This window comes from Sceloporus occidentalis, unplaced genomic scaffold (genome assembly GCF_023333645.1).
Source record: "Sceloporus occidentalis isolate IW3139 unplaced genomic scaffold, rSceOcc1.0.p SCAF_4, whole genome shotgun sequence".
NCBI classification, from domain to species: Eukaryota; Metazoa; Chordata; class Lepidosauria; order Squamata; family Phrynosomatidae; genus Sceloporus; species Sceloporus occidentalis.
The window spans coordinates 175,179,195-175,190,667 of record NW_028316984.1 but is presented as its reverse complement, the minus strand read 5'-3'; the positions used below and the strand labels follow the sequence as shown (position 1 = coordinate 175,190,667).

Here is an 11,473-nt window from a genome sequence, read left to right as displayed (position 1 = left end):
AAGACCAAACTAATGTTTTGCAAATACTCATTTCTCAATGATTAGTTCAGTCCTTTCATTTGGGTCAGGACAACTGTGGCCCTTCAGATATTGTTGGACTGCAACTCCTATAAGCTCTCAGCATTAGGTACTCTGGCTAGGGATGTTTGGAGGTGCAGTTCAACATTTGGAGCACCACAGTTGCGCAATTTTAAGTTAAGGATATAGAGGTCCCATGTCTTTTAAGTCCTTGTTATTGCTTAAGAATGTATCTAGGATTCTACACAACTGCAAGACCCGAAGACAAATGCATCAACCACAGCCAAAGGTTGAAGCTCCCCAGTCTTAAATGCCTATGTCATTTCTCACAATGTTCTCTCTTCTGTAACGTTTTTATTAAATTTATTTTGCAGAAGCATAACCTAGACTTTTCTCTAAAGTCAGATCCCTTCTGAACTCAGAAACAAGACCCTTAAGCTACATAATTCTGTAAAAATAAAGCAAACAAAACCAAAGCAGCATAGCATTTGATAGTTGATACTGATATTGTCTGATATTTTTTCATGGTGGAAATTAATATATATGTTTCCAGTTCTCTACATAAAAGGTTGGAGTAGGGATGGCTGAATGGAATGTTCAAGGCTCAGTGCTTCACGTCTCCATCCTTGAAATCTTTGTGCCTCTCATTATATTTTAGAGAAGCGGGGGGGGGGGGGGAGCTCCCCCAGAAAATGCTAGCCATGTTAACCTGGAGAAGGGGGGTGGAAATCTGCAGGATATCTATTAGAACAAACCAAAATGTCACAAAATACAGAAGAGAGTTCTGAAATAAAAGAATTGCTATATCAGAGATTTTTGAAAGGATCAGAATTCACAGCCTTTGTGCACATGCCTTTGATTCAAAACATGCAATTTTATTCTCTTGAGAGAAGGTTACCCGTTAAAGTTCCTCTGTTTTGGGCTTTTGTTTACAGGATTCATTTGTCACAGGACTCATTCTGAAGCCTGTTTTGTTCATTCCACATTCCACCCCTCTTTTCTATCATGCTTGGTAACTTGTTTCCATGCCTCTCCACAAAAGATTGTAACCACTAAAAGTGTCCCTTTCCCTAAAATGTTGTTTCCAAAATTACAGCTAACACAGACTATGAGAAGAAATGGTGCCACTTGCCTGGGGATCCCCAGAATAGTCAGAATCAAGCCAGTTTGTGAGCAAGTGAATTAAGATTGTCATAAATATGAAAGGCAAGCACAAGTTCATTTATTTATAGCAAAGGTCTTGGGTTACAAGAGGTCAGTTCTTGCCATCTTGAAGAAACGTTAAACGGGTTAAGTTATTGCATACATGTGCATTAAAATTTAGCAGCAAGTCATTTACAGAACACATTTACCTTTCCTACTGCCATCTATTTACTCATTTGGTTTAGTTTCTGAAATTCTATATAGATCTATATATTTTCAGCTTTTACAAAGCATATTAACGACAACTTTAAGTTAATGGTCTTTTATTGGAAAAAAAGACTAGCATTTACAACTTGGAATGGACATTAACTGTAATATTTTGAACAGCGATGTTGATAGTTGTGCTGAAGTCCACAGGCTACTCCGCCAGCTCCAAGTCTTGATACAGAAGGTTTTTAAAATGTAAGAGAGAAAGAGAGAGGGAGAGGGAGAGAGAGTTGGGGAACACATGCCCAAAAGTGCTCCCACCCCTTAATGAAGGTTTCTTTTTAAAGGTTTTGTGAAGGGTAACAGCCCAACACCTTTTTCACAACAGTGCAATGCAGACAATAGTAAAACCAATGTAACACAGACTTGTCACCCATAGCCTCAGTCATGGATTTGTGTTTGTTTTTTGGAACAAACTTTTTCTACATACAGGAGAACTTTCTCTACTTTTAGGGGAATTTTCTCTCTAAACATTTTGCATCCTTCAACCATTTTTGCTGCATACCATCCTGAGGTATAGACCAATTTGAAAGTAAACCCAGCTATGACAATTTTATAACTACAAATTGAACCAGAATCCACTTTCAGAGAAAAGAGTGGCCTGGGCATTTTTTAAAAGTTTTTTTCCTCTCTTTTTTTAAAACTGTTTTAATACAAATGTCTGACTGTGCTCAATTGTCAAGCTGCATGCATGTAAAACTGGCCAGCCCAAACAGTGTAATAGTCATTAGCAAATGGAACTTTCTGAGGAGTTCACTTAAGTGCTTCCTTATTTTTTTTAAAAGGTAGTAAGTACAATTATTTATATTGGGGAAAAACTGATGTTTAACTTGATCTTTTGGGAACAGGACCACCAACCATTACATGCAGTTTGTGGACAGAAGGTATTTCGACATTCAGTTTTGCTATACAGAAACAGAATGAATAAATGAACATTTTTTTGCAAGAGGTAAGTAAAAGATTCAATTTGATTCTTCTAGAGGAAAAATAGGTGGGAGGTCTCTTCATTTTGCAGTCATCATCTGTACGAATTCTGAAAATGAGAATGAAAGAAAAAACACTATTTTAACCCCCTTAGAAAGGAAGTAATGCAAACATGCAGAATGTAGTACTAGAGACAACTATTCTGAGACATACAAGAACAGTGAGGATTTTTAATGGTACAACTTGCAGGTTCTGTCCCTTCAAATTGCTATATATCAATATAGGAATATACCTTCATAGTTGACCTGTCCATCTCCATCAATATCTGCTTCTCTGATCATTTCATCTACTTCTTCATCTGTTAGCTTTTCTCCTAAGTTTGTCATAACATGGCGTAGTTCTGCTGCACTGATGTAACCGTTGCCATCCTGGGAAGACAGCAAGATAAAAAAGACTGAGACTTATAGGTTTTTAACAGTAGGCTGCATACTTACTAAACACTTTTCTTCTGATGTGCTTTTAAATTTGCTTTTCATTTGACAGCAGATTTAACATCACTGCTGCTTTATGTTTTAGTATTATAACTTATTGTGGTTTTAGTTTTGTTCCATATTAACTTGTTACAGGTTTACTTGCATCTGTTTGAATCTCGCTGTAAGTGGTCATGAGTCCCAGTCCAAGGGACTGAATGAACAAATAATAATTTTAGGGCAAAAGTTTGATGCAGTTCCTTATTAGCACAATCCTATGCAAGTTTACTCAAAAGTATGTTGTATTGCATTCACTGCAAATTTCTCCCATACAACTGTACATTAGATTGCAGCTCAAGTATACATATTTAAGTAATATCTTTTCACCCAGCCACTTCCAAACCTGATGGAAATGCCATTCACCCGTGCTCAGATCATTGGCAGAATGGACCTTCTCCTCCCTTCACAGCTGATAATTAAATTGGAGGGGAAGTTACAATAGTTTCAATAAAGACAAAACTGTGACCAAGTCGTAATCATGAATACAAAATGGTTACAGATGAGTAAATCTTTATAACTGTTTCGTATTCATTATTGCTACGACTGTGAAACCATTGCCATGATCATAACTCTCGTCCAAGCTACTTTACAGGCATCAGCTTTTATAGGGAGAAAGAAATCCATTCTGCTGCTGATTGGAATGCAAATGTCAGGTTTTGGGCAGGGTTAGAGGCCAGAAGAGGTTATTTAGTATACTTAACTAAAGTATCTGATAAAGGATTCTGGCCTGGATATGTATTTATTATATTCTGCCACTCTCCTGGAAGAGAAGGAGGCAAGACCATTATGGGACTACTCATAAAATGCCTCGTTTAGGGGTAGTGTTTTTTTAAAAAAACAAAAAACTCTGGACTGATGGGGCCATATTTTTGCTTCTTGATTTGATGAACGGTTTCCAGGATCAGTCCAATGTGTCTAAAATTCTGAATCCCTCCAGAGAGGGGCAGGATATTTTTCTTTCATTAAGGAAAAATGTACAGAACCGGCCCATGAGAATAAACCTGCTTCCTGTCGCAAATCCAGAGAGCACTCAATTAGGTGTTCACTGAGCTTCAGCATGCCCACTGAGACTAATATTTTTCCCCTTTGAACATCAGCCACATCCACATAGCAACACTAACTGCTTTTGAAACTCCCTGCCTGAGCTCCAAAATGGTCTTGGCAAGTAGGATGGGAAGCTGCTATTTAAAAACATCCAGAAATCCTGTTGTGGGCACATGTTGTAAATCATGTGGCTAAGAACATAAGAAGAGCCCCACTGTATCAGTCCAAAAGCCTATCTAGTCCAGCATTTTGTTTACACAATGACCAATTGCTCACTTTAAAGCCACAAGCAAGAGCGGAACAGCACCCGCCATCTCATTTTCCACAGCAACTAATATACAGTGACACTTTGCCTCTAATAATGGAGGAGTTATGGAGGAACTAATTACCCACTGATTGCAAAATGCTTCTTGAATTGATTCAAACGCCACTGTAAAGCTATCCACATCAATACCCTTATATTTTGTAGCACCGAATTTCACAGATTAACTGTGCAATGCAAGAAGTAGTATGTCCTTTCATCTATCCTAAATATCCCACTATTCAACTTCAGCAGATAACTAGAATTTTTAGAGGACTGAAAACTCCTATCTACTCTCTCTCCACACAATGCATAATTTTATACATCTTTCCCCTTACAAATAGATTTAAACCAGTAACACATAACTAGTGTTATCTGCTATGCTAATCAGAGCAAGTTAAGTCAGACAAAGCCTGGTCCACTGAGATGGGACTGGGGAAGTGGTGAACAAGGACTACACAGACATATGTTGTCGTTTGTTCCAGCATGCCTTCAAGTTACTTCCAATTTATGGCAAACCCTGGCTGCAGCCACATTGTAGACATAATCCAGGTTGACACCACTTTAATGTCATGGCTCAATGCTATGGAATTCTGGTAACTGTAGTTTGTTGGGCACCAGAGTTCTCTGACGGAGAAGGCTAAATGTCTCACATAACTACAGTTCCCAGAATTCCGTAGCATTAAGCCATTGAAGTTAAAGTAGTATCAATCTGGATTATTTCTGCAGTGCGGGTGCAGCTCCTAAGGAGAATTTATCACAGAATTTTCTTGACAAAATTTCTTCCAAAATTTCTTGCTGTCATTTGCCAACCATGGAGACTTTTTGCTTTCTGCAACAAAGTGAATTCTCTCTCGCTGCCTTTCTAATGATAGCCAAATAAATCACAGCACAGATAGTTTAAAAATCCATTTAATATGCCCAAACCATACCTTGTCAAAGACTCTGAATGCTTCACGAATTTCTTCCTCACTGTCTGTGTCTTTCATTTTTCTGGCCATCATGGTTAAGAATTCTGGGAAGTCAATAGTGCCATTGCCTTTTGAAAGAGAAAAAGAAATAATATAACTGTATTATATATCTGAACTCTTAACACACAGTCTCTCTCTCTCTTCCTTTCTCCACTTACCTCTCTCTCACACACATCTGTTCACTTTCTGGCAGAATTAACTTTCACAGTTAATAGACCTCATCTTTAGATTTAGTATTCTTGAATATTCCTGGATGAAATATTCTTCTTCTTCCATTCAGAGGCTGGGGTTTTGTTTTCATTTAACAGGCTACTGGAATGAGACCAGCCTAAACTTCAAAATGTGAGATGTTTTGCAGGCAATCACCCTTCAGCAGGCATTGTCTCTCTGCTGTCCAATCTCCTCTGCCCCAGTAAAGCTGGAGCTAATGTAACATTCTCTTATAAATCACTGATACAAATAGAACTAGTAGCACAGTAAATTACATTACTGTGAGTCTCTAAAACAGTCTCAGAACTTGGAAAAGCTAGTTTCAAACTACAACTGCCAGTATTCCTCCAACCTGCATGGCCAGAAGACAAGCAGGGTGGAGAGTTCAGGGAGCTGTAGTCCAAAAATTAACTCTTCTAAGTTCTCCACAGGTTTCACTTAAGAGCTATTGTGAAGCCTTTGTATATTTATTATTTATTTTATTTTATTTTTATCCCTCCTTTCTCCCAAAATGGGCCCTTTACAGTATCAGGTACTGATGTGAGCATCCAGAAGATTAGCACTCTTCAGAATAAATGTTTAAGCAGTAGCAAGAATACAAACAAACAAACAGCTTCATTTATATACTGCTTCATACTGAACTAGCAGTGTCTAAATGGTTTACAACTGTAAGCTAATTGCCCTCAACAAGCTGGGTTTTAGTGACCTCGGAAGGATGCAAGCCTGAGTCAAGATTGAGCCCTGGCTAGTATTGAACTCGCAACCTTATGGTTTTGAGTGAGTGGCTGCAGTACAGGCATTTAACCTCTGCGCCACCAGGGCACCTTAAGCTTAAAAAGAAGAAAAAGCTGTTGCATTCCAATACATTTTCACTGTAGCATAGCACAGAGAGAGTATTTAACACCAATAAGCATATCAGAATAAGCTCCCTGCACCCGTTTCCCTCTAAGGGCATGTCTACATCTTATCCTCACGAACAAATTTTAGATTCTGAAGGTGCAATTTCTTCTTAGTAGTCCAGTTTATCTAAAACCTTCCCTACCAGGTTGCTAATTATATATAAAGTGTATTATTCTCTACTACCACTTCAGCTATAAGCTAGAAATTATAGGACTTTGTGTATGCACACTGTGAACCTAGTAGTTACTCTACCTTGTTTTTCCTGGCATCAGACCAGGACATTAGTGGGCAACTGTTCTGGAGCCAACTCCAAAAAACAGGTAAGTAGTTCTTGCTGTGTAAATAGCTGATGCTTTTAAGGGGGAAATGAACCAAAAAGAGCCAGTCCTCACACAGTTAGCAAAGAATATGTCCAAATGTGTATTTTTCTTTCTTTGTGTCTCAGTGCAGTAGCAGGAGAAATAGGCACAAAATAAATCCTCAGAAATTTCTTAAGAGCTATTGTGAAGGCTTTGCATCTTTACAGTGTCAGGTTCCAATGTGAGCATCCAAAGATTAACACTCTTCAGAATAAATGTTTAAGCAATTGCAAGAATACTCCCTTTAGTAGCAGAGACACCAGCACACCCCTGTCTTAAATACTCTTTTGAATTATTGTATTTTGAAAGTCACACTAGGAATGAGATATGTTAATCAAGTGTTGGCAGCCAAGATAATGTCAGTGGCTATAGATCAAATGTGAGATACAGTATATGATAGTATGACAAATGCTGTATTTTCTTTTCATCTGCTATTATAACCTTTAATAGCAGGTCCTATAATAGCAGTTCCTATAATAGGTACCTATTATTACAAAAGAAAAGACCAGGACAGACAGACCAATACTTCTAATGAGAGACTGGTAGACCTACTGAAGTCTTTCAGAAAACTTTAGAGATAGCCCTTCTGTTACAATTTGGAGCCCTCTTCTCAACTGCCAACAGGAGCATGTGCAAAAAAATTTCCTACTTGTTTGCTGCCGCTGTAAACTGCTCCTACATACCTTTTTAAAAGTAAGATTCACTGCTAAACTAAACAACACCTTAGCTGTGTAGCTCTGGTCTTGAAAGCAGCATGTTTTCCTCTCACAAACTGCCAGTATTTGAATCCTGATCTGGATCCTCCCATGAGAGGTGGGAGGATTTGAGATTTTGCCTGCCTGATCTAGATAATATCTTCCCTTTCCCCTGCCAGAAAACAGCATTGCAAAAAAGGGAAGTAATATATTGGTTTCTTTTAAACCTTTCCCCCAACCTGTGCCCACCACTATGGTGCTGATAGGGACTTGAGATTCTGGAGTGATATTTTGTATGCAGGAGTGAAAGGCTTTTCATTCAAGACTAGAACTAACGTAACCGAAATAACGTAGTTTGGACCCTGTGTCTAAAGGACTGGAAAGGGGTTAGGGGCTGGAAAGCTGCTTGGCACCACAAAACTGTATATCCTAGCAATTTGCTGTTGTGTGTCTTCAAGTCATTTCCAACCTATCTTGACCATAAGGTGAACCTATCACAGGGTTTTCTTAGCAAGATTTTTTCAGTGGTGGTTTGCCTTTGCCTCCCTCTGAGGTTGAGAGAATGTGACTTGTCTGAGGTCACTCAGCTGGTTTCCATGGCCGAGCAAGGATTCAAATCCTGGTCTCAAAAGTTGTAGATCATTGCTCAACCCACTATGTCATGATGGCTCAGTATCACAGCAATAACTGTCATTTTAAAAATTACAGCAATACCTATCTTTTAAAAAGGAAACAAAATCCACGAGATACAATCCATCTTAATGCCCTATTTTTACTTAATATGCTGCCATGATTGTTTAGAAATACTGTAACCCTATCTCTCTATTATGCAATGGCTGCTTTTATTAAGAATACACTCGTCCCCCGGGATACGAACGCGCCGCGTTACGAATTTTTCGGGTTACGAAAAAAAAATTATTAATTAATTATTTCCGGGTTACGAAGGTTTCCCCGGCTTCCGAAAAAAGTTTTGGTGCTTTTCGGCGCTATTTCGCACCAAAACGCGGCTTTTCCCCATTAGCGCCTATGGGGATTCGGCTAACGAAAGACTTCCGGGTTACGAAAATGGCGCCGGAACGAATTAATTTCGTAACCCGGGGGACGAGTGTACTTGGCTAAGTAGTGTCAGTGTTTGACAGGATTTTTATCTGTTAAGCCTTCACCAAAACTGATTTCAGAGAAGATATGTTGACATAAGAATGGCAGGTATTTAATGTCTCCAGAGACTTACCATCTGCATCTACCTCATTGATCATGTCTTGTAGCTCTGCTTCTGTTGGGTTTTGACCCAGCGACCTCATGACGGTTCCAAGTTCTTTTGTCGTAATGGTGCCATCACCATCTTTGTCAAATAGAGAGAAGGCTTCCTTGAATTCTAAGGAAAATAGGTAAGGAAAAAACTTAGGCAATGACTGACATAAAGGACAGTATTAACCGACAATCATTCAGTCCAAATAATGATCCAACAGTCAGCAAATTAAGATCATTTCCTATCTACACAATGGTTTGTACATGCAAATGAGATGCAAACCTGATAAAGATCTACTTACCTGCACACTGTACAAAACTATGTGTTTCTAATCTTACTCATCAGTATCAACCCACTTTTCCCATAGGAAGCCTTCACTTGTGAAGGTGACAACTAATGTTGGACTTGGGCTACAGAGTCTAAAGTTCTAATTCTTGCCTCACCTTGGCCATGAAACTAAGTTCCTCTCAGCCTAGCCTTCACAACGCAAAGGTTTTTAATGGAGATAAGCCCATGTCCTCCTCAGCAATGTGGAAAAAGATGGAAATCTAAACAGGCAGTGGGACTGTATAGTCCTTCAGGGTGCTATTGTACTGCAACTCCTTAGCCACAATGTCAGTAATCACAACAGCTTTGCAAAGGAGGTCACTACCCTCCTTACACTGCCTGAAAGCAGATGAAGGTAAAACAAAAGATGTGGCTTGCTCAAGGCAACATAGTGAACATACAGCAGAATCTTACACTTCTGGATTCACTGCTCATGCTTAGCCATAATGCTGTGTTAATTAATTAAATAATTAATAAGGATGTCTTAATGAAATGTTAATAAGCATCTATCATTTCAAAACAGCAATAAACAAGCCACACACACCCCACACACCCCGCATGATTACTCTAGTATATGGCTGGTCTAATAGTGGACTACTAGCCAGTTTTCCCTATAAGAAAAGGCTACAATGTTTGGAGACAATTTAGGGGGGAAAGGGTAGGGAGGGAATGCATGCTAACAACAGCGAAAGTAGACAGGTAGACATTTTTTCTCTGTGTCATAATACTAAACCCCAAGATCATCAAATATAACTGAATGATAGGAGACAGAGTGCAGGAAAAAGCACCTCTTCACAGTAGTATAGCCAGACTAAAGAATTTGCTGATACTTATTGTAGCAATGGCCACTAACTTGGGTTACCAGCTCAGGGGGAATTAGCTACATTCACAGAAGACTATCGATGGTGAGTAGTCATGATGGTCGTATGCTGCCCTCAGGATCACAGGGCGTCATGCCTCTGAATACCCACTGCAGTGAACAACAGCAGGAAAGCCTACGTTCTCATATTCTGCTTGTAGACGTCCAATAGGAAGTTGATTGCTCAGTATGGGAAATAAGGTGCTGGAACAGATTAAGCTTTTGGCCTGATCCAGAAGCATTCCTATGTTCTGCTAGTGGTTGCTGGGATTTTTGCAAAGAATTCTTGCTATTAGGATCCAGCAAGGTGCTTATCTTACGTTATGTTACGTACGTACAAGGGTAAGGAATGATCTCTTAATACTGAATGTGTAATTCACATAAGATATCTTAAATATGCATTCAAGCAGTAGACCTGACTTCAGTGTCCTCCAGATGTTTGTGACAACTTTTAATGATCTGAGTCTAGCTACTTAGTATTTCTAGAGTCCCTATCAAGTGTTGAAAGTTTTTCATATACATTATCAAGTTGCAATTCTTTTAGTACCCCCACAAGATATGTCATTTGTATTATCTCACATATTGGGAATTGGGGTACTGAGAAAGAGGGCTAAACTAGGCCCACCTAGAGAATACAGAGCAGAAATGAAATCTGAACTGGGAATTTCATGGTAGTCTTTTAGCCACCATACTGTATCAGCATTGGTGGGAGGATGAAATGGATCTGAAAAGAACCACAAAAACAGACCTCAACTTCCTGGTGGACTGGCAGGATAAAAATGGTTAACAGACTTGAGTTCTGGGGGGAAATGAGACCACATAAGCCTGATTGGACCACCTTTATTCTAATCAGTGCAGCTGCTTGACAGCCTTCAGTACTCTCTGCTAGCCTTCTCTTATAGCATATTGAGCCTCAATTCTGCAGAAACTCTACAGCACCCTGAAGCTGATGAGAGTCAAGGGAATGTTCAGGCACAATACTGATTTATGGTTCTCCAGTCCATGATTGAGAAGATCATCTGGATGCAGCCAGTGTCCAAATATTGCATTCCTGATTGTAGGCTTACCCACATTCAAAAATACAATTTGCAGCATTAATCTTCAATTAAGTGATTTTGATTGGTGTTCTTGTAGATGCACAGGAGGAGCTACACAAATCCATCCCCTCCACAATTTCCACATCTTTGAAGTCAAACATGGATTTCATGAGCTACAAATATGTTTCAAATCCTATGGTAGCTTGTTATCGACATACACACACTCGCTTTTGGGAAACTGATGAAGTACAAAATGAGAAGTAATTTAATTTCATATTCTCCTGCTCATTTAACAAAATCCAGCCTGCTCTGATAGGAAGCAAAGATCTGAGAAACAGCCAAGTGATGGCAGCCACCAAGAATGTTCTGCAATATTTTTGTATTCAGAATAGGTTGCTAGGCCAACAGAAACCATCTCCCTCCAATTAGGATACTTACCAGCAATCTGTTCTTCGGTCAGCTGATCAGCCTATGTAAAGAATAGAAAAGTATTTCAGAACATTGTTTACCTGTAGCCATGTCAAACCACAAGATGCAATAGCAACTTGGAGGCAAGATGACATAATCTTATGCTAAATGTTTGGCACATCCAGAAGCAACTGGCAACGGAACTGTTGCTCCATCCATGAACGGGAAAAC

General features: G+C 39.2%; 1 protein-coding gene across 1 annotated transcript; it reads right to left on the bottom strand.

The window, feature by feature from the left end:
• Positions 1 to 1,218: 1,218 nt before the first annotated feature.
• CALM1 (calmodulin 1) lies at positions 1,219 to 8,737 on the bottom strand. Its single transcript, XM_089522383.1, has 4 exons — positions 8,594 to 8,737; positions 5,160 to 5,266; positions 2,645 to 2,780; positions 1,219 to 2,461 (listed from the first exon to the last, which is right to left on the bottom strand). The coding sequence occupies exons 1-4, from the start codon at positions 8,661 to 8,663 to the stop codon at positions 2,433 to 2,435; spliced, it is 342 nt and encodes a 113-aa protein (XP_089378509.1). The 5' UTR covers positions 8,664 to 8,737; the 3' UTR covers positions 1,219 to 2,432.
• Positions 8,738 to 11,473: the final 2,736 nt, after the last annotated feature.